This window comes from Colias eurytheme, chromosome 10 (genome assembly GCF_061535395.1).
Source record: "Colias eurytheme isolate Ceu_HAF_F1 chromosome 10, ilColEury1 Martin Lab GWU primary, whole genome shotgun sequence".
Lineage (NCBI taxonomy): Eukaryota > Metazoa > Arthropoda > Insecta > Lepidoptera > Pieridae > Colias > Colias eurytheme.
This window is the reverse complement of record NC_142989.1, coordinates 4,351,529-4,376,264: the sequence shown is the minus strand read 5'-3', so window position 1 is coordinate 4,376,264 and position 24,736 is coordinate 4,351,529. Positions and strand designations below refer to the sequence as shown.

At 33.4% G+C, this 24,736-nt stretch overlaps 1 protein-coding gene and 1 non-coding gene across 2 annotated transcripts in view; one reads left to right on the top strand and one right to left on the bottom strand.

Annotated features, from left to right (window-relative positions):
• The window catches only part of hh (hedgehog signaling protein), a 30,882-nt gene extending 16,460 nt beyond the window's left edge, over window positions 1-14,422 (top strand). The window contains exons 2-4 of the mRNA XM_090106651.1: window positions 5,370-5,631; window positions 11,616-11,758; window positions 12,084-14,422. Coding sequence (XP_089962777.1) covers window positions 5,370-5,631; window positions 11,616-11,758; window positions 12,084-12,551 — 873 coding nt within the window. The 3' untranslated portion in view covers window positions 12,552-14,422. The remainder of the gene's footprint in view (window positions 1-5,369; window positions 5,632-11,615; window positions 11,759-12,083) is intronic.
• Window positions 14,423-14,592: 170 nt separating this feature from the next.
• Window positions 14,593-14,664, bottom strand: TRNAD-GUC (transfer RNA aspartic acid (anticodon GUC)). The gene has a single exon. It is a non-coding gene; the product is annotated as a tRNA-Asp (tRNA).
• Window positions 14,665-24,736: the final 10,072 nt, after the last annotated feature.

The following is a 24,736-nucleotide window of genomic DNA, read 5'->3' as shown; positions in this document are numbered from 1 at the left end:
CGATCGATTTATGTCGCCTGCCTGGCACCCACGACAAATTGATAATTAATTTTCGTCCAGAACCTTTGATCACACCGAGCCATTTGCGAAAATGTCTGTGATGAACCAACTACCGTTATTTAAATCAATATTTTAGGTCGTTCGTGTTTCACAACATTTGATCGAACGCTTTATTGAACTATCGGTAATTTTCTTATGTAATTATTGTTTTAATGTTACGTGCAGCATTAGTCACGTCATGTTTGATATATTACATAATTATATTTTACGGTTTATATAAATTAATAATCTCATATGTAAACTAATATTCTAGACCTCAAATATGCAATTGTAACCTCAAAAAGTTTGGTTACCTACCTGCTGCAACTTCAACATGTCTACAGCGGGTCAAATTTCAATCATTGATTCAATAGGTTGCATGTTAGAGTTTCATACAAAAAACTCACCTTCCCACCGGGTAAATTTGTAATATTACCGGATATCTCATTTGATTTGGGACATAGAAACAATACAAGACCTTTTGTGTAATATGATATTGACCGCTGGCATCAATCTACGAGACCGCGGCTTAAATATCCCAAATGATACAATATTGGTTACATTTAATATGTGACAATTTATTGCTTTTAAATACTCGTAACAACTCAAAGGTTGCACTAGAATCTTACTTAATTTATTTCCTTTTATTAATCGCATTGTCAGAGTTACTGACAGGTGTATATAAATAATAGATAAGCTTAGTACACCCTAAAAAGGAGCTCATCTTATCGAACACTCAGGAGTCAGTAGTCATTTCACACTGATTATATAAAAAATAAAAGGGCATGTGTCATATAAATATGTGTGTCAAGCAACACGTCGACCCATAATGCGTCTCGTAAGCGTCGTTTAATCCTTTAAAACAATGCTAATGGATTTACGTTGAAGTCTGCCGCCGTAAAGTCCTGTCACCACACTACAACAACCGATCGCCTTAACGCTTCGCTCGCCCTCAATAAAGTTGACACTAAATTAGGGTCGTTTTATTTTATTTCAATAAAAATCACAACAGACATTGTTAATATATATTTTATTGTACGCGTTCACTGAACGCATTTTAGTGTGAGCGATGAACACAGGTTCACGTCAAAACATCTTTATCGCGTTATTTGTCTTATAAAATATTATCGAGTGGCACTTCGGGACCGTCAGCAAAAGAGGACTCATATTGTGATCCGTGTGCGATTGTTGACTTTACGCCCACGATGATGTGATCACTTCTCTTTAGGTCGAGGGATAAACAATAAAAGCGGCGATTGCGAGTCAATATTGTAACAAATACACTTTATTATTGTAAGCATATGAATCTTTGAATAATATATTTGTAAAGTATAAACACCATGACGCGATGGCGGACCGTACTATCGAAGATTAGTGTGCGAGTTGCTCAGCGGCCCGTACCAAACGCGACTCGACGAGTGGAATTATGAAGTTCTGATACACTGATAAATCAATAATTCATTTTATTACGATAGCACCGACGCGTCATGATTTCGCTCTTTATTTTCTTTAATGAGAATCATCAGTGAGTCGATAACGTCACTGAGATCTGAAAAAAAAGACAAGGTAGTTAACCTGTTTTTTCTTTGTATACATATTTACCGAGCACCTTATTACAGCAGCGTATTTAACGCGAGGCATAAAGTAAAAGCTTCCAACCGGTCGTGGTAAAGAGGCGGTGGTTCTTCGCCTCCTGCAATCACGTACTTGTCGCGTTTTCATCACCTGCTTCGCTAAAAGTGACGTAATTACGGATGCAAATCGATCAACGGCAGTTATCGGCTCGACGAGGGTTGACGCAGTAAATTAGCACGATACGCCAGTTAATGTTTATAGCCTTCCGTGTGTGATTTAGCGGAGAGGATAATTGCGGACACAGTCATTTGCCGTATGCAAAAAATTGACTAATCATTGCTATCGGTATTTTCTATAAGCGAATCGAACGAAAACATTTAGAATTATCGTATGAATAATAGGAGAATAACAAAAGATAGGTAACGAAATGAATCGGTGTCGGAAGCGTGGTACTATCGTTCAGTCGAATGACTTGCAGGTTGCGAGTTGTGGGCTTGCTCTCATTGACTTCACCATTGACCCTTACAGGCTGCGATCATGATAGTATAAATATACCTACGAGGTTCCCGTGGGTATAAATGATTGAAAGTACACGATTGTAATAAACATGGATACGACGCATCGCTCTCGGGGGACTTTCTGCAATTGTGACAAGATGAGAATACTACAATACAATGAGCCATTCCGCATCACCATTATTTCAAATGTTTACTACGCCTTTCAAAGAGCAATAAGTCATGAAACATTTTATCATTATTTTGTACAGTAATGTAACCTACACTTACAGACGGCCTAATTTGTTTTCTTTGGCAGACAAATTATCTTGTTTAATGGAAAACTATTAACTGTTGGCAACCGAATCTTTGTTAAATAGTAAACATTTGAAGTCTGTATACATTACCCGTGAAATTCCACGAATTTTTTACATTCAAATGATATAATTTTGTTAAATTTTCACTAGGAAATGTGATAATCTTGACATAAAAAGTATGTAACTACATGTTTTTACTGAGCACTAAACATTTTCAGCAGTTTTATAGTTATTTTTGTAATGAAATCCCATTAATAAAAATTTACAGTATATCTTCATGTTCCTTTTCATAGAAAAAAATCAATTAAAGGTTATAAAAAGTCGCATCTCCGTGCTAGGGTCGGGCTCTAACAACCGTAATGAAACAAACCTCAAAAGGATAATATTTTTCGTCGACAAACATTAAAGGGCTTTGAACATAAGCAAGCATACAGGTGATGTACCTTCCTGATGCATATTTATAACGTGTTCGACAGCTAGTGTGACACTGGGACTTATTTGCTGACAAACATTTATGCCGTATTTATTATCTGTATGGACTATAGACTATAGAACGTAGCTAATAGCGTATATCCATTAACGAGAGATGATAGATAGTTAATATGTTTTAAGTCGGCGTCAGTAAATAGGTACTATTTTCCTTGATACTTTACTTTTATTTGCATAATGTTAGTGCTGGCTTCATTTGCATTGATTATTTTCTAACATTATTTTTATAAGGATAGAATTATTCGCGGATGTACTAAAATTGCATACCTACTAAGATATCTATTAAGTTTCACTTTTATTATTAATTATATAAAAGCTCATAAATACAAATAACAAAACCCGTAAAAACATCCCATAAATACAACTTATTTATTAAATAAAACTATAACAATCCCATATAGTTAAAAGTTGAGAATCATCATCAGCTACAACAAAAATAAAAAATATATACTTGCTTCAACAAAATTAACGGTTGCTATAAAACTACCCCTGAACTATTTGTTGTGGTTTCGAAAAACAAAAAAAGCTAGTCACCATTGGTCGGTGCTTTTCTATGGCGAGCCTCTTATAAAAACGACGTGTTAAGGAATGTAAAGAGCCATTTAATTATCCTAATATATTGTTATGGTCGCGAAGAACTTGGTAATAAATAAGCGTTTAAACCGAATTTGGTCAGGGCGGTAGATGGATACGAAAGGAGTATTGCATATATTTCATTTGCGTTTGGAATTCGCTGCGCTTTTAATCTCCTTACAATGTTTTGCTAAGATTATTTTCTTGGCTCTTGCGCATTTTTGTCCACATTACTGCAGTACTGCTAAAGTGCGATGATCCTACAGTTTTTTATCCATTTTTGATTCAATTCCATCGGACGGCCTTCATTATGCGTCCGCAAGTGCCTCGGTCGCCACCGGTTCAGGTAGTCTGGCGTTTCGCTCCAAACGTGACCTTAGGTATTCGATACGCTTGTTATTTTTAATTAAAATGGTCCTTTATGAGTTTTTGATGTGGTGTAATTTGATAATTTGCGAAATAAATATCCTTTAATCGAATTTATGATAAAAACTGGTTTAATGTCCGTTGTGTTAACGCATACCGAGCTATCGATACAGGGCTGGCCGGTTGATATTACAGCTGAGGAGGGCGAGGTGTCAGAGGCAGGCATCCTGCTGTGAGCAGGCATTGTGATCGACAGCTTGTTTACTAAAAATATGCATAATGAATTTATAATGGCCCGCCCGGCACGTCACGACGATTTCGATCGGATACGTAGGTACCTTAAAGTGTACCAATAGATAATTTAAATCGTTCTTTATATGCATGAGAAAAACGTGATGTAAATTCCATACAGCTTAATCACTAAGTTTAAAAGCTGTTGAAAAGTTAGAGTGTGAGAGACTAATTGCGCCACCGTGGTGTTCCCACGTTAAAATGCACGCAATGTTTGAGTATACATTTAGCATTCGATTGTTTTAGTGCGGGCTGGCTGAGACGTCTGCACGGTAAACATTGAACATCCCACCGAACTCTGCCGCTGCCTCTCGTGTTTAAGGAATTTTATGAAACGGATATTCTATGAAAACAGCTATAAATTCATTCACATCTTGATACATACTCCTGTTCTGGTTAATTATAAATAAAAGTCTGTAAGTGGGCCAAAATAGTCGGATACTTTACGAAACTGTATAAATCAGCAATTTATGCGCTTCAAAATTTGGGAACAGGCCGAATTCCTTACAACTCTTTATTACGTGGTTGGATGTTTAGAACATTCGTAGAAGTAATTATATACGGTGCTTGAAAATAGCTGTTATATTGAATGCGAGCGCGTCGTCCAGGCGGGGCGCCCATCGCTTCGATTCGTTACGTCAATCTCACAATTTTTTCACTATGAAATCTGCATAGAGTAAGTTGACATCGCAGTATAATGCTAGCATGCGGTGCATACGCATTGTCAACGTTTTCTTTAAAAATATTTTGACATTTCCTTTATTTGTTCCCCTGACATATTTCACAAACAAAATCGTGTCGATCCCTTTGTGCGGCGTGTTTTAATTTGATTTATTTCTTCACGACAAAATGCTCGACATCCTGCGCGGTCCGGCCTCAGGGCGGCGACGTTTGTCAATTTGTTAGCACGTCTATTGGTATTTTCTGTAGTGCAAACAAAAAGCTGCGTGTCTTTATAGTTTCAAATTGTTTCTTAAAGTTCCATTAAGAATAAAGAACACTTGACTTTTTTTCGTTGCGAATTGCTGTGACAATATTTGCTAACAGCTTAACACATAGTTCGTCTGTTAAATGTTTTATCAATAAGTTGTTTGTTTTAGAGCTATGGACAGTTTTTTTGTGAATTTAATATCGAATAAAGAATTCATAGGATGATTAAAGGCTATCATAGCACTTAGCCCTAGAAATAAACCAATAAGTAACATACAGTATTATACATTTCCAGCGTTGCAAGGAGAAACTGAACACGCTTGCGATCAGCGTCATGAATCAGTGGCCTGGAGTTCGGCTACGGGTCATCGAGGGCTGGGACGAAGAGAACTCGCACGTGGACAACTCCTTACACTACGAAGGCAGAGCCGTTGACCTCACTACCAGCGATCGCGATAGAAGCAAATACGGCATGCTAGCGAGATTGGCAGTTGAAGCGGGCTTCGACTGGGTGTTCTATGAAAGCCGATCCTATATACATTGTTCTGTTAAGACAGGTTTGTTACAATCGATTATATTAGACCATAAAATATTCTAATCTATGTAGCCGCATGCTACGCTCACATAAATTCAATTCATAATTGGATAAGTACTTATTAGCTTTAATAACACTTCAATGATTAGGTATATTTATCGTTAGTTAAAATTATTCGTATTTATTTCTAGTTAAATTTATTCGTCATTCATATAATAGTGTTATTTAATTAAATAAGGTATTTAATATTTATTAATATCATTGTAGTTTTATGGTTATACATTTTATTATGTATACATAGTAATACAATCAAATTACACAATCACCTTCGGTATTTAGTCAAATGTGTATTGGCACAGTAGGTACATAAGTTTAAAACGAGTGATCAATCCCATGGACCAAATATTATATAGTTAAGCTTTACAAGAAGAATGCACCTCAAACAGCTTCCCGCGCCCGCTCGCTGGCGGTGTCGATCAAACGAACGAACAAGCCTCTTGTTAACGCAGTTTCCTTGTCGCACTTTCAAAAAATCGTATTCATATCTTCCTCACACACAGCCGCATCGCAGCCAATCCCCCACTTCTATAATTATGCCGGTGATTCAATAGCTACTATAGTTATGAGTATATATATAACGATGAGAGAAACAACTATTTATGTGTACATGTTTAGTTGATAAAAGCAATCTCTTTGGAAGTTTTGGACCAATTAAATGTTTGCTATTGGCTATTAGGTAATATTATTCAAATACGGTGATAGCCATAAGTTTTAGTGCTTATTTGAAATTGGGCTATTCGTATATTCAATCACGCGTGAAGAAATTTCTATAGGCTTGTCAGTTGTCACTGATGTGGCCGTAAACATTGTTCAAAGGCTTGTTCGCATAAAATAGGTATAAATAGTCAAATTAGATTTTTACACATGAATGAAATTTACACGACGATAACCATTAAAAGTGTGTTCCCAAGCTGTTTTGAGGCAACAAAATTTCCAAAACTTAAGTATCGGCCGATACGATCGATCGTAATTTGTTCCAATGTATATATTCATTTATTCCGGCGTTTTGTTGGTTCGGGGCTTTTTTATTAATTTGGAGTATATAAATAATTAATGCGCTTTGTGTCTGCGGTCGTGGCTCCCTGTGCGGGGTCAAGGCCAGGCCGATCACGAATTCTTCTGCTCTTACCACCTGTACATACAGTTTTCTATTTTAATGCCAATAAACGCACCTAACAGTTGGCGCAAAATCTCTTTATTTACATTCGCTCATTGTAAAGCAATTCGCGACTGTTATGGTTCAATATAATTGACTCATTTGAATTTTGTTATTTACGAAATTAATTAAAGTCATATACGTCGAAAATGTCAATGCGAGACTTGTAAGGGAGGCGTATAATCATGATCGCTGAACCAGTCCGAAGCATGACGCGCTCTCGTGAAGTACCACACTTGATCATCTGACCGCCAATAAAATATCCACCGTTTTTATTTCACGTTCAATTAATTGATTTTCATTGGTCGCACTTGATTATCTTTTTTCTCTTATATAAACGTTTTATACAACTACGCATCCATACATCGTTATTGTACATGTTATGAGTCAAACTTCGAATTAAATTCACCTAAACAACTCAAAACTTTTTGCTCGTCTCAATTTGTCACGTTGCGACGTGTTTTGTTTATAAAAGACATCAACGCGCTCGCTTTACGTGTAGTGTCTTTGAATCCGATGAAAACATAATATTTATTACCATAATGATTGTATAATACTATATTTCATTTGATTTTGTATACAATGTACATAAAAATTAACATGTTGAGAGTTACTAGTTTATATTTTAGTATGAATTATTGCCTATTGTACCATGATGAAACTCGTTTCAAGAATATCAATGTTTTATTGCTCACAAATGACGTGTAGTACCTATGAAATGTCAAAATCCACTGGAATGAGTCAAAGATTTTAAACGGTTCTAGGAAGAATAATTTGATAGCCTCTAATGGTAGGAACATATAGGAGGTGCAAATGGGCGTGACTGAGCGAGGCAGGTCACGAGGCGAGACGACCGGTGAAGGACGAGCAGATCTAGACACTAATCGCTGGGGAATCAATCAGCGCTAAAAAACTGTAACGATCTCACTAATGGAGCTAATATTTTCGATACACAGCCATAAGCTCGTCCCAATCTGATCACAGTACAGACATTTAAATATAGAATACATAATGTATTGTCATGACATTTAAATTCAAAGTTTTTTACTTATTATCTACAGTCTATCTGCTAGGTACCACGCTCTGTAAACTTGAAATACGAAACGTCCGCAATAGCTTACAAAAACAAACAAATAATTAACTTTACCTAACCGATATAACGTGTAGGTAATACATATTATTATTTATTATACATATTTCGTATATATTACCGTATTGTTTCTGATAGGTGTATAACATAACCCGCTTTAGCCACACGATTTCCTTAATAGAGCCATATTTCGTGAATCGATTTCCCTAAAGTACCTCGTAAGGATATTGTTAATGCAAACTATTTGAGTTTCATGATTATGGTCCGATAATACCCTGTAAACCTCAATATCTTGGAGAAAACGGCTCTTTCGATATTATTCTATGTAATCAACATAATAAATATTTTCTATTTGTTTACAGTATATAAAATGAGATAGGATAAACTGTTTAATTTTAGATCACTAATAGGTTAGTAAGAGTTAAGTGTAGCAGGTACAACAAAATAAAATTCAAGGCTTTAATAGATTGCTCTCAGTCAATCATATACTTTTGCTAATATTCTATATATTCTAGATCATATTTGATAAACAGATATGATAAAAACACATTTCACGCAATCGTTTCTATACAAAAGTGGAGCTACAAAAACGAATGTTGAACGGTATGATTAGTCATATTTTGGCGAGTGATATAAGACTTGAATGACTTCATTGGCTAATCGGTCATGCACTTGAGTTGTGGATAGTGCAGGCGCAGTCGGGCGAGCGACACCCGACACCACATCCCGGAAGGCTGCGGCGGCACTGTCGCATGTTCCCACACTCACTCAGCATACTTCATTCACTTTTTTCATTCATTCATATGCTGCAGGACTCGGAAGTGTACTACATATTTTTGGTAATGTGTTGGCGACAAACCGGGATTTTCATAATGAAATTTGTAGGTTAGATTCAATAATATCGTATGCGAAGCTTATACTATTTATTAACTACCTTTAGGTAAATTCATCTCAATCTGTGTCATAGGTATTTATATTGTATCAATCTTGACGTATTTTTTATTCATTCTAATTTAATATTGTGTAATAAAAGTGACTAATGTAATCGTTATTTAATTCTCACTAATGCGCTTCTTTATTTGACTGTCCTCGACATCAAAAGAATAATTTGATACTCGTCGCGTTCGCCGACTGACACAGTTTTTATTTACAACATTCATTCAAATATATTTTATTTATAGAAGCTAATTAATTAATACGCATAACCAATAAACGTTGCAGTATTTAAATATTTAGCTCCAAGGAAGCCATAACAACGGGGTTCATTGTACCATAAAGTGACCGAGATGAGGCTGATTATGGCAATAAACGTGCGGAGGAACAGAAATTTCCATTAAATTCGTATAAAATCTTCACTCCATTTACTACTATCGGCGTTAAATGAATCGTCTAATATATTATTCAATGTCATAACTTCCAACCGGCAATAACTCAGTAAGTTATGATAATCTGTAACTTTACAATCTATATTCGTAAGCGAATGTTTATTTGCAATCTGATATATTTTATTATGATATTTGCAAGTAGATGGATGAGTTGCAAAGCTATATGTTAGAGATATTGCGATCGGTCCACTGCGGGTTCTGTAAACGTGCATACGGTACCTACATAAATTTTTATTCATCCACTCGTTTTAATACCTGTATGATTCTGATATATTGAACAGATTAAACGGTAATGGTTATGCATTTCACATTTTAGTGATTAGGAATTTACTTTTAAAATTCGTTACGGTTTTAACATGACTTGCGGTTGCGTGTCTATTAGATAATGATAGGTACCTTTACACTGCAGGGGACAATTCGATTAATGTTTAACTTATAAATTGCTCATTGCTTAATGCTTATACATTTAAAAATAAATTAAAGAGATGCGTGTGTTGTATATGAATCATAAGGCCAGGCTCGCCATTTGCATGGGTTCACGTCAGCTAATTGCTAGTCTACGTGAAATAAATCAGATAGTCTTCGAGCGGATCGCTGGGGGCATCAGTACATTGTTGCATTTAAAACCTGAATTTCGAATTGCTGTTTACTTCATATCATTATCTAGATTTTTTGTTGACGGTTTGCATAGGTATTTAACAATAGGCAAGACGGTGAGCACGTGATGTAATATATTAGTGGATCACATATTGTATGTGACGAGGAGTCGTGTCATATCAGGCTGGCATGGTCAGGCGCCGCCTAGCTCTCCCGGTGGTCTTGGCGGGGCGGGGTCGCCGCGGCCACTCGGAGCGCTCGCCCCGCCGCCCCGCGCGCCCCGCGCACACCCCGCCGGCGCCCGAGAGCCTTGCTCCCGCGTCGCTTATCGGCCCATCTTCAACCTAACTTGTGTCACGCGGCACGCCACTGTATGCTAGGCTATTAGGATTTTTAAATGAACAAAGCTTTTGATTGTATGTTGAAGTAAATTTGTTATTTATTAAGTAACTGTAGAGTTGAGTTGAATTGAACGAAATTTTTGTAGGTAAACATTATGTGGATTGAAAATTGAAATTGGTAAAGAAATCTACCATATGAAAATAAATGCTATATAAGTTCTATGAGTAGATACTCGATCTATTCATAATTATTCGCAAATGCAAAAGGCTGCATATTTTTTATAAACCATAAAAGCTTCGAGAACCAAAAGGTGGCCGACACCTTTTATTGAAGCGCGCAATATGTTCACCAGACAACAAACAAAGTTTTGACAATAAGAGTTTGACTTTAAACGAAATCTAATTTGTGCGGTTATTGTGTAATGCGATACGGTCGGGCCCGCTCAGTCGCTTTGTGGACAAGGATCGCCCGAATTTATCGCTCGGTTACACAACAAATCAAAATTTAACGAGCTCGCGCAAAGATGCCATTACGTTTACGATAATCCACCGCCACTGTTCATTTAACCGTGTAATTGCAGTACCCTACGTATTCACCAAGAAAGTAACATCCGAGCGCTATAGCTCCACGAAACGTTTTCTATGACATTCCATTGAAATCGGGATTCTGGCACGAAAGTTTACTCCTCGGATTAGATTCATCCCATTTCGCCTTATCTCCCTGATGCCATTTATTTGCACGTAAATATAACTTTTTTGTACCTGGATTATACACAGGTACAGTTTAAGCTGGATCAGGATTTAAAATAAATACATTATAATAAACAAATATAGTTAGTTAGGTTTTCCTTGATTTTTCTGGCTTTAGTTTTTTACAAACAATGGATTAGATTAACAAAACGGATTCGATTTTTTATCGTTCACAATTTGTTTAGGCCGGTTAATATTTCCTTGAATTTTTACCTTTCACGTGAGTCACAGGTGATAATCTGTATTTCTTACATAGGATTCTCACACGGATACAAAAGAGTTACCTGTATGAGATGCGACTTATCTGCAGTTTAACCGTGAGCAGATAACTCTCGGCCAGAGAATAAAAGAACCTTTGCGATGCCCTTTTGTTTTGTATCTTATCGGATTTTAATTACGGGCGTAGAACAATCTCGTTATACCTTAAAGGGATATGTGTATGATTGCATTGAGTTAATTTGCTGACCTCCCTTTGCACGACTTGAAGTCCAGTTTTAAATCTTTGGCTATATGTTGATTTAAACGTTAAACGATTGTTTTGATCTGCATATTAATAACTTGGTTTGACTTTTTTAAGCGTTTTTTTTTTGGGGTGATAAATATTAATAATATTTTACTTGTTTACAGAATCATCAGTAGGAACGGGTGCCGGGTGCTTCCCGTCAGGCTCTGTAGTGTACACAGAATCTGGTCCACAAGATATTAGTAACCTGAAGAAAGGAGACAAAGTGCTCGCAGCTGATGACGACGGAAAAATGGTTTATTCAGAGGTAAAACTCGAAAAAAACTTAATAATTAACATTTTATTGCGAATAAACAGATTGTTATTTTTGATTCGAGCTTTGATTCCGCTCATAAAGAAGTTTATATCCCCTTCAATCGTAAAGTGCTTTTAAATTTATTTTTATTTAATTCAGGCACATACAAATGACTTTCAATGATAAGCACGAATTACTTTTTATTCACTGAGCATTGAGCAATATCGTAATTCGTCAATTGCACAATTTTATATGGTATTTTAATTTGTTTGGAGTAATTAAACATTGTCAATTTAAAAACAAGTACATATTTCTAATTTCATTTTCAATTTTTCAGATTCTTACGTTCATCGATCGAGATCCGAATACTACCAGAAGTTTCGTCGAAGTGACCTCAGAAAATGGTGTCACGATAACAGCGACGCCATCGCATTTGCTGCTTTTAGCTGCTGCTGACAATTGGCGAGAAGTATTCGCCGCAAATATACAAATAGGCGACATTCTATTAACAAGAGGTCAAGGCAGCGTCATGCGACCCTCGAAAGTTATAAAGACACGAATCGTCACGAAGAGAGGTGTGTTCGCGCCTTTAACACAAGCAGGAACCATTATAGTAGACGATGCGCTCGCGTCATGTTATGCAATAGTCAATAGTCACTCATTAGCGCACGCCGCCATGGCTCCCCTTCGATGGATGTCGAGTTGGAGCAATTCAAACGATTTATCGAAAGGTGTTCATTGGTATGCTAAAGCTCTGTACGGCATTAGCGACTTTGTATTACCGTCCTCTTATAAATATCGCTAAAAGTTGTATTTTATAAAGATCTGCGCGCGGGACGTGCCATTCTCTACGCTTGTACATAAAACTGTAAATAACTGTCAGATTATACATGTAAATATCGGAAATTGTTTTCGAAAAAATTACGACTTCAGTATGCTTACCATAATTGGATTATTTATTAAGTAGTATTAGCGAATTGCAAGATTTTTATTGTTTAGTTAATCTAGCATATTTGTAAATTGTGTCGGTATTGTTATTCTGCATAATGCAGAAGTAATTGTCTGTATGCGCTTATGTTTTAGGTAATGTTGTAGATATATCTTGTTAGATTATATAAATTATCTTTCGTGTATATTATTAGGTCTCTCTTGACGCAAAACAGTATTCAAATTTTGTTTGTAACTAGACATTCCATGGCTCTAATCTGTTGTTATACTAACAATCTACATTCGTTTAAATCATAGATAAAATAATGAAATTGTGATCTTGGTACCTAAACCAGTGCCTTAAGATTTTATTTATTGTTATATAGGCTAGTTAGCTATTTAAAAAATTGACATAAACGAATGCTTAACCTATTAATATTAATTTATTTTGCTACTTTCGTTGTATTAATATTTTTGTATATTAATTCATAGCTCTATTTATTTTTCTCTCTACAAATATGTAAGACTTTCTTTATTTATTTCAACAATTAATTAGGATGGAAAATAAGAAATATACAAGCCAATAATTTAGCCATTATTAAAAATGGCCATACTAAAATACCCTACCTATGTTATTTATCTATTTCATAAGTATATAAAATAATCACAAATTTGAACGCATAACTTCAATAATTTACAGATTTAATAAGAGTTTTTCATTAAGTTCAATATGTATATTGTATAAATCCTATTATGTATAACTTCAAATTTACATTAATTGACTTTTAAAACTGTAATGTACCGAATTGCTGAATGGCAATCGTATACAATTTCTGTAAATATATTTTACAACATAATAACAGAAATAAAATCTAAATTTCGTCCTGTGACTATTGTTATATACGTACCTTTTTGTGATAATCGACTTTGAAAGCTTTTAACGGGAGACAGTTATTTTAGGCAATTTCGTGAATACGTTATATTTTCTTTTCAATAAGACTTTCTACGACTGAAACTTGGAAAGACTTTATAGCAATAGCTATTAATTTTTTATAAACAATCACTTAAATGATTGTAAACTGATCTGAACTGAAGTTGGGTTCCTATTGTTATGTAACGTATTTCAAGAAAAAATGTATCTTGTACAAAGCGCATGCATGTTCATTTTCATATATAAAACAAATGATGTTAGATGTATAATGATAAATATTTTTCTGCATATTTATAAACTAATAATGTAATATCAGAGCTTTAACTAATATTTGACAATAAAGGTATGCCATACAATTGCCATATTAAGAGCTTAGTAGGTTATATTTTAGCTAATTCATCAGAAATGCAGTAAAATAATAATTTTCTCATTTGATGACTCTTCATTATATTGCTTGTGGTAAAAATTGCATCCAGTATACATTTATAACGAAAATAATTAACTACTCTATGAAATAAGCTAAAATATATTCTCGTAATATAATTTATGGTATTTATATTAAGTTGTTTTACAATTAAGTATTGTACTTTAATGTTGCCCTTGTAAAATAAATTATACTTTACAATAGAAAGCTTCTATACTCTTATTATAATTTATTTATTGACATTATATTTAATGAAATCATTTGTTCACCTGTGTCCTTTAATGGTTTTCACGAATGATTATTATTTAGGTAATTCGAAGCTTTTAAATGCTGAGAATAATTTTTATACATGTGTACGACGAAACTGGGAAACTAAATAAAAAGTTGGCTTTCACTGAGATTGTATTTTTTTAACTTATTTCCCGATCCTTTTCATTCCTTTTCCTGGTGCTAGAACTTGAATATGAATAATGAAATAAATAAAAATAGTAAAAAGCTATGCAATCGCTTAAAAATAAAAATAAACCTTATGCTCTATAGAGAAGTAAAATAAATAAAAAGGAACTCTCCGGCGGGGAATCGAACCCCGGTCTCCCGCGTGACAGGCGGGGATACTGACCACTATACTACCGAAGACATGTCTGTATAATCGAAATTATGTTTCATATGTTAGAAGAGTTTTAACGAAAATAATAAAGTCGTTTTATCGCTTTTTATCAGATAAAAATTGTTTACGTGTGTTATCTAAAAATATGTTTGCAATATTTATCATACCTACAAAATTAAAATACGAATGTTTGTTGCTTTCTTGTGTTGTTATACAAGCTATTTCAATACAAATTACTATACAAATTGTTTCAATAGATTAACAAAGTAGTACTAGTTTAAGTACTAATATAGTATTATAATCATTGGTATAAGAATAAGAACAAAATGCCGTATCTGAAGGAAAGCTTTTGCAGGTTTTGCTACAGCGCCATCTATTATTCCTTTATACGAACTTTGTGATGGCATCTTCGCAGCTTTTAAGCTTGATGAGAATGGCGTGTTGCATTAGTCTTTCTAGTAAGATGTAGAAAAAAAGAACGTTGATTTTTTTCATAAAATGTGAAAATATCAGTTATACTAGTTAGCAACTTATTGGATATGAAGATTATTATTACTTATTAATTACTACTTATCAGTCTTTTTGATCATGTAGATTGTAGTACCTACATTATATGTACTTGAGTCTTAGTAGACTTATATTAAACCAGCAAGATAATTATACGCATAAAATACATTAATAGAATAATAAATAGGGATGTAACGATACCGATACCGATACCGATATATCGGCCGATATATCGGCAAGCCGATATATCGGTATCGCCGATAATAAATCAACCGATACCGATATTTTTTTATTAAATTCTTTCTTTTCTTTTATGTTTTTGCATTGTATTCATTCATATTGTTTTATTTCTGTTTCTGTAATAGTGTTAAGGAAGAGCGGAACCTCCTGACACAAGCATTTTATTTGCTGACTAGGAGTGTTCCAATCACAAATTTGTTTATGTAAAGGAAAGAAAGAAATAATTTTGAATTTTTAAAGTGAAACTTTTATAACATCGTCTCAATTTTTTTGGTCTGTGTAGCGCATGTCGCGTGTATCGCGGCTGCCGAGTAGGTATACCTACTCGGCAGCCGACCGTCACGCGACATGCGCTACACAAAGCAGTGTTCGGAACCGTTCGAACAGTTTCACTTTTACCGTGGTTTCATAAAACCACACAACATTTTTTTAATTTTTAACGTGATAACGATTTTAAAATCGTTTTAGTCGGGTGACATGTTCATAAACTTGTGTCACACCAAAACCTCACGAGCGCGATCGCAGGTATAACGAGAGAGAGACGGACCGATCTCCCGTTTCATCTCGAGCGCTGCCACTGCATTATGTTATCACGTAAACATCTCGATCGTAAACCTACTTTACAAACAACCAATTTTTTTGATATCAAATACAGAATAGAATATAGAATTCAAAAATCCACGCCCAATGAACGATGCGGGAGGCCGCCCGCGCGTGCGCACTTTGTTTTCTGAAAAAACTCTACCAATTAGTAAACTTTTATTAGGTACTGATTGTATGTGTATTACTTAAAGTTTAACTGACTTCGTAAAATAATAATACTAAAATAAATGGTTTTGTTGTTTTTTGATTTGGCATTTTTATTTAAAAGAATACGATTAACAGTTGTCTCTGTTAAATGTTGGTAACTTTTTATGCATAATTCACTATTTATTTTTCTACCAAGCCATCGATATCGGTATCGGTATCGGTATCGCCGATACATTACTACAAATATCGGTATCGGTATCGTATCGGCAAAATCATGTATCGTTACATCCCTAATAATAAATCATATTAGAATATTATTATTTGCTAAGTCCTATTCATATAGCTTTCTCCATAGATTTTAATTTGGAAAAAATTGTTAGTATTCATTTGTAATTTATTCTTTGTTTAGCAAATAGCCGTAAAAAACTCATTTAAATATATAATTAATATACAATTTTTTTTAATTATTTTGTCAATAATTTATAATACAACTGAAAAAATAGACTAGGTATTGAATATCTAGTACCTACTTTTATATCTATGATAAAGTACCTACTTTGTAAGTTAAGATATTCCAGATCACACGATGCTTCATTTTGTTTTTTTCTTATTATTTCATCATACTATTGTAGTATACAAATCTACAATGAAAAATTTATAAACATTTTGACAAATAGACGCTATGAAAAAAATTTAAAGCTTTCAATTCAGAGCTTTTTTAAATCAAATATATATAATATATATATAATATAATAGTTAATATAATATATATATAATATCTGTGTTACTCGGAATAATTTATTGTGTTTAATTTGATTCAAATAATATTATGTAGTAATTTTGGTATATATACCTGTGGGCTGTGTGCCTATACATAATATAATACTATACTAGACCTAGGTATTTATTTAAGCTTCGTAATATAACATGAAACGTGTATCGATCGTAATATCAATGTATATAATATAATGTCCTTTTAATATATTCCAAAAATATACTTTTATTACTTATATTATAAGTTTAATTACACGGAACTTTCATACTAAACTTATCAAAAAGAGCTTTCTGAATAGAGCGCACAAAAACTTAATTTCAACTGTAACTTCAGCCCTAACAATGACGTTATCTGATTTTTGTCCCTATAGTTACAGTTCCTGCAATAAATTGTTGTATATTGTAATAAATCACTATGTTTACAATCGATTGCTCTATATCTTTCGAGCATTATATCACACTTTACTCTGAAATGGCAATGGAAGTATCGCAAAGTGATTTGACGACAAACACTGCGAAGAGTAATCGTTGATAGCTCTAGTTCCTATCCATGCTGGCTGAATCAGTAATATTTCAGAATTGAAGGAGGACGCACGTTGTAGTACTTACTTACGTACTTCAGAAACGATTCTCTTGAACGATATAATATTTTTGAATTATCTCATTCGATACAAAATCAATCACGTGATACAAACTTGTCTTATAGTATAGTTGTTATAGCGACGCTATCGGAATAATTTCATCTACAATAAAAGTTGGCGAACACTATCGCAAAGTTTTCGTATTGAAAGTTCAACGTTTCTATCAGTGATCAAATTGATTAAGGGAGATTTACCTTCACAGTGAAGCATATTGTAACAATTGGCTCTGGCACGTGGAATAAGGTACGATAAATTCGATTTTTATTATTTCATTAGATTTACTTTCCCAAATTTGTATACCTTCCAATTTTGATTGATCCTAAACAAATAGCTGAGTATTGTAATGTCTATGTAAATAAGCCTAAAAAATAAGTTTTATCGATGTCGAAGTTTCCTAATTGATCATCGCTGAAGTAAAGTTTGCCATTACCCATTAGTTTTATTTTATTTTGCGAAAGCCGTGGTTTTTATTTCTATGGAATTCTCGTCCCCCCACAGGCCCGTATATTTCTTGTGCCCCATAGATTTAAGAACAGATGCAGATCAGGATCCTCTGTAAGTTCTCCTGTACTATATGAGTTCGTACCCAATAGCTATCGGTTATATGGACTACGTGCCCAGCCTTCTGCTACTTCAGTTTACTTATCCACGCTGGTGAACTTTTTGAACAATTTTCCTTATTTCTGTATAGTATTTCGGTTCAAAATGTGCTCCTGAAACAAATGAAGGGGGATAATTAGATGTTTAAATTTAAGCTTTGTTAGAGTTTTCACCCTGAAAGAATGTATAGCTTTGCCTTGTGTATAGCTCAGATTTTATCTTTTATTTATTATTAGGCTATAACTATAGTAATAGATAGTATCTTAAACAATTAAGTTTAAAAATAAATTAACGCTGAAAGTCGTATCTGTGTATTAGAAAATTTATCACCTTCAGATAATGTTATAACGTGCAAATTTTATAAACATCTTTTTCAAGTTCATTCTTGGCACATGTTTATCTGTACCTATTAAATTTTTATTTGCAATCTTATACGAACAGAAAATATTCTTTTTGATATTAGAAACGCGTTGTTATAAATTTATGCTACAGTGGAAAAAAGTAACTTAAATTTGTAGGTAGCTAACATTTTTAAATGGAAATGGCTGCAACAATTTTTTTATGAAATAAGTTTAATTTTAACCTGCCATTACAGTGACAATCAAGCAATGTATTGATGATATGATTTTTTTAATCGATAGAGTGGTTCTTGAGGAAGGTTTTGCTAACTTTCCTGCAGAGCGGGCGAAGCCGTGCATTTATATATTACCTAGTAGGTATATGAGTAGGTGTAAGCAAAATTACTCTTGGCCGGCTCATGAGATTTGCAGAAGACGCGAAATTATTTTCCTTTTATCCTTTATAATTCACGTAGCATTTGCGATGAACACATATTTTTCTGTTTGAATCATGTTTTCTTTCAGTGTTTCCGAGCTTTCTAGTAACATATATTTTTCATTAAATTATATAAAGCAAAACATATCTCTGGAGATTTTGTGATTTCTAAATTTTTAACATCGATCTTGCTAAGCTACGATTACCGCAATTCAGTTACCTACTAGATATGCCCAGTTTGATTAACACATAGAACTACATAACCAGTACACTTACAGAACATGTCACTTCCCATATTCCGATTAGACCCAAACCACTCAATACAACCGCTCTTGGCTGATTTATCTTCATAGGTCAGAAATGTTCAATAAAACAGCCCTAATCACGTTATTTACCACAGAATTACTTGTTTTTGTAATGTCCTTACTCCTTACCATCTAGAAATTGGCTTATTTATGAGCCAAGTCGGAAGTAGAAGATTTATACCTTGACGATAGATTTAGGGCTTGTTTTTTCGAATGAAGTGTTTAATATTAAATATAAAGGTAAAGTTAATGGTAGTTCCTCTAGTGATTATTATGGCGTAGCATGTGAAGCGTAGAATTATTAGATGTAGAGTAGCGTACCTACATGTTTACTTACAAGATGTTTTTCATAAATATTAAACACCGACCTTGTAAATATTATATTATATCGCCTTTGACGGAGATTTTATCGGTTTTATACAAGATATTTTCGATAATTGACAATTTATATTATTTAGATATGGCTCATTTTAATTTTAATTCGACATTATTAGATACTTTCAAAGTAAATGAAAAGTCAATGACCGAACTTTTATCACTCTACAATTCGACTATCTCTTTCACAAATAAATATTCAACAAAGTTAAATACACTTAACTTAATTCATAAAGTCATTCAAACGAATAAAAACATTGGTAGTTTGGAACTATTCAAACAACTAGGTACCTTATACTTATTTATTAGAAAAGTTTTGAACGTGCCAGTTAGAACGCTTATAATATTCTGAATATAAATCAAGCATATTATATTGGTGCTAGAATTAATGATGTAACATGGAAAGCAAACAAGAATAGTAAAAATATAGCGAAACTATTTAGTTAAGATATTTCCAATACGATATTGAAATAAAAACATTTCCATTTTCCAATAAGTATCTTTAGACTTATTTGCCGTTTTGTTGATTCTATAATTGTTTTTAATCGGTACTTATCTAGAAATACGTAGTAGAACTCTTTCCTCGCTTTACTTCAGGTTCTCGGAAGGGAAATATATAACCTACATTACTATGTATCCTTTATTAACATTATAAATGCGAAATCGTGTTTGTTTGCTTTTCATTCTTTCACATCGCAACAGAGCAATATAATGGACTGATTTATATAGCATGAGATAGTTACGCTAGACAATGATATATCATATTAGCTACTCTAAATTAACTTACTCAAATTCAAACATCTCCGTAGAATTTCCTTTGACCACGTGGGCGAAGCCGCGGGCAGAAAATTAATATTCTATACGAACCTGATTCATGGTTGGTTTTTATATTTAACCAACGCCATATTTTATATAGGTAAAGAACTGGGTTTAAATCTGTTCCTTCCAGGCAATATTTACTTTATGATAAATATTAAATACATAGGTACATACCAAATAATACAAAGGCGGTGCTCTACAATAATATAATAAAATATGTGCCCACATATATTATGTACATTGTAATACCGTAGAATACATTCTCAACAGCGTATAAAGAAGTTCGAAACAATTTGAAACATCGCGGTATAATACCCTGTTATTTCTTCAATAACATTGTGAAAACTTACCTATAACAAGACGTTAAGTAGGACTTAGAAAATAATATTAAAAAATAATCTCATTTCATAAGGTTCATATTTGAATTTTGAAGTGAAATTCTTAGTAGGTACCTATATAATATATATTAGGTACGTTAGGCGATGTTATTTGCATTTAACGAATTTATCGCAATTAATATCACTAAGTCCAAATCATTTGGTTGAATTTCTACCAACATTAGACACTAATCATATAGTTAGGACGTTGGTTAGGACCATAGGTTAGGACACTCCAAGAAACTCGTCATCAATCTATTCTATTACCAATGAAACGACGTAGTGTAATTTTTATAGGGTTTTATTTATTTATGGACAACTACACTGGCTAAGTGCGGTTTGATAGATGTCACATAACAAAAAAGTTTTACGACAGGCCTGTTTCATCAATATGCTTTCCTTCACCCATTTCGTGATCAGAATTTTTGGCTTTACATATATATTATAAAACATATCAATTTGCCAATTCAATATAATACTGCCTTTCTCCCACTAGATATATGTAGTAACTAATTATTATTACCTTATTAGCGCATTATAAGTAGGTATTGTTATTAATACCTATATAATTAATAATTCTAGACTCTACATTTGAATAAATATAAATTGCTCTTTTGGAAAAGCTTCGACTAATAAGAAACCTTTACATATACACTCAACTATTAATATTGTATCTACAAGGAGCAATAGTTGTTAAACTTTGTAGGACAAAGTTTTCATAGATAGGTATTTAATATAAAAGCTCAAGAGGAAGAAGTTCCCAGAGGAACTGAGATGAATTATAAATATAACAGAAGCAAATATAAATTATATGTACTTATTACGTAATATTAAATATTATAGAGAGTCTAAAGGGTCTAGACTTCTACTCATATAAGAAGAGACCTAGACCAGGTAGCGATTTATGTTTAAAACTAATAATAAATAAGATAATAAGCTTTGAGAATGGAAATCTGTGAATACTAATTTAAAATAGTGAATAAATAAGCAGTATTATTACATATTTTGATATAGAGGTATAGCTGCACCTACTGCAGTATCACATCAATGACTATTAAGGGCATATGTTTGTAAAAAAAGTTAATTAAACAAAAATATTATTAGGTGTTTGCAGATAATAATCCAAAAAAGTTTCCACGTAAAAATACAATTTATACAAATGTTGGCAAAAATTATATTTTCTCGTCATTTCTTCGCAACTTTATTGAAAGCTCATTGAAAGCTTAATCCGTTCTATAGTTAAAACCTCTATCATAGTGTCAATATTAGGTAATGAATAAATAACTTTAGTTGTAAGTCCATGGTTGTAATATAGAGTTTTTCATATTTTTTAACGACACTTTTTACACTTTCTATTACGACGACGCGACGGACGTCTCTATTAATAGGCACAACTTCGAAATCAGTTTACAGTAAATTCGTTAAAAAAATAGCCTTTGCTATGTATACTTAACTGTTAATTTAATGGTGTAGACTTCAGCAAAGACTTCTCATTATCCTCTTCTTTATTTATCGATTCGATGCCTACGTCATTAGAATCGGATTACGACTTGTTTTTGCCTTCTTTTACGGATTTTTGGTATCTATAAAATGTTAAAAATTAATTGGTTATCAGAATTGTTACTACGTTATATGGGATCCCAATAAATATTTGCATAAATAATTAACTGTGCTTTACAATGTTTGTTAAAGGTAGTATACGGAACATTTTTTTAGTATGAAGAAGCCCAGATAAAAATAAAATACTCTTATAATACTATATGTATATAGAAGTTAAATTACACAAGAAGTTAAAGGTACATTAGTATTTATTTTTTCACATTTATCCATACGAATGTCGTCTATTTATTATTTAAGGGATACGCGACGGAACCTATTTTCGTATAGCATTCAAATATCAGGCACAAATAATAACAACTCAGCCTTAAATTGTATCATCTAAACCTTGGCTTCGACACCCGAGCGGAAAAATACTTCACAAACAAGGATATAATGTTTAAGATTATTTGTAAGAAGTCCGTACAAAGGGGTTCAAGAAATTCGCTCTATCAGAGTTATTAACACATTCCATCTTGCGGTGTAGCGGCTTGAAATCCTATGCTATATTACATCAATATGATGATAAAGTGCACAGAGTATGGACCTCGTACAACATTTCGAAGTTAATAGGATTTTGTAGCCCACGTATAGTTCGATTTCGATTTGCAATCTTCGAACTGTAACGATTTGAAGAGTGTAGAGGCGTGTAGACACGTTACACGTGTATTTTCAACGATTTCATATATAAGCTTTTCATAGTGTAATCTGTTTATTCAATAACGTCCTTACAATAGAGAGCCCATTAGCGATAAAAGGAACTTCTCAAAGAGAGCCAGATTATATTCTTTGTAAAAATTTATTTGTAGAACAATTATTAATAATTATAAATCATAATAATCGGTCAAGTACTATTGACTTTTATATGGAATAAGATTTCCTAATTTTTATCGTTTAAATAAAATATACTTATAAACTTTGAAATATGCTAAGATATTAGATAGTTATTTCATTTTCCTATCTGCTTTAAATAGATCATGGTTCTGAATATCCGACAGGTAGTGGTAGCATGAGAATAGAGCACCTTGACAGTGAGTGACGGTATTCAGAAAGACTCATTATTGAACTTGTTAAGTACTATGATATAATATGCTTATGTTTATATGTATGAAAGTACTAAGATTTTATTACAAGCACTCTTGTAGAGCTTTCATCTAAGTATGATTTCTTTTTATTAATAAAAAAATTTTTCCTGCTAACAAGTAGGATAGGTAGGTACTTTGTTGTGTAAATCTTTCAATGGAACAGCAACCGGTAACGTAGATAAAAGAGAATTCTCTTTAAAACTAATTAGTACCTACCTTGTTAGTTCGTTAACTGCGTAAAAATCAAGCATGCATAAAAAAGGCAGAAAATAAAAGCTAGTTTCAGGATACAAAAAAAGACATGACTCTAATTATTTTTTATATACAAGTACTAGTTGTGCCGCACTGCTCCGCTTCTATTGGTCGTAGCGCATCGTAGCGTGATTATATAGCCTAAAAGCCCTCCTCGACAAATAAATAATTTTTCAAATCTGACCCATCGTTCCTGAGATTAATGTTCGAACAAACTAACAAACAAATTCTTCAGCAACCGAAAAACGTTATGCGGTTTCATAAATGAACTATGTAACTCATCATACTAAATAATTCATTTCTGTGTACAATTAATATTGAGGTTTTGTGCCAGTTTTCAGATGATTATTGATTTCGTTGGAAAATTTTAACTATAGATAGAAGCATAAAGCTTAATTAACGCTTGTAGTATGTACCGATTATAACTAGATATTATATGACTATGAATGGTGGAAATTATTACCTATTAGATTTCCGCCCGCGGCTTCGCCCGCGTTTTCAAAGGAAAACCCGCATAGTTCCCGTTCCCGTGGGATTTCCGGGATAAAACCTACTCTATGTCGGTTCAGTAGTATTTTCCTGACGTATAGAAATTTTCCTGTCTTATCGAAATTTTCCTGGCGTATAGAAATTTTCCTGACGTATAGAAATTTCCCTGCCTTATAGAAATTTTGCTGGCTTATAGAAAATTTCCCGACGCATAGAAATTTTCCTGGCGTATAGAAATTTTCCAGACTTATGGCAATTTTCCTGTCTTATAGAAATTTTTCCTGACTTATCGTAATTTTCCAGACTTATGGATTTTTCCTGACTTATAGAAATTTTTGCGGCAAAGAAAACTTTTCCTCACGTATAGAAATTTTCCTGGCTTATAGATTTTTTCCTGACGTATAGAAATTTTCCTGACGTATAGAAATTTTCCTGGCTTATAGAATTTTTCCTGACGTATAGAAATTTTCCTGGCTTATATAAATTTTCCTGACGTATAGAAATTTTCCTGGCGTAT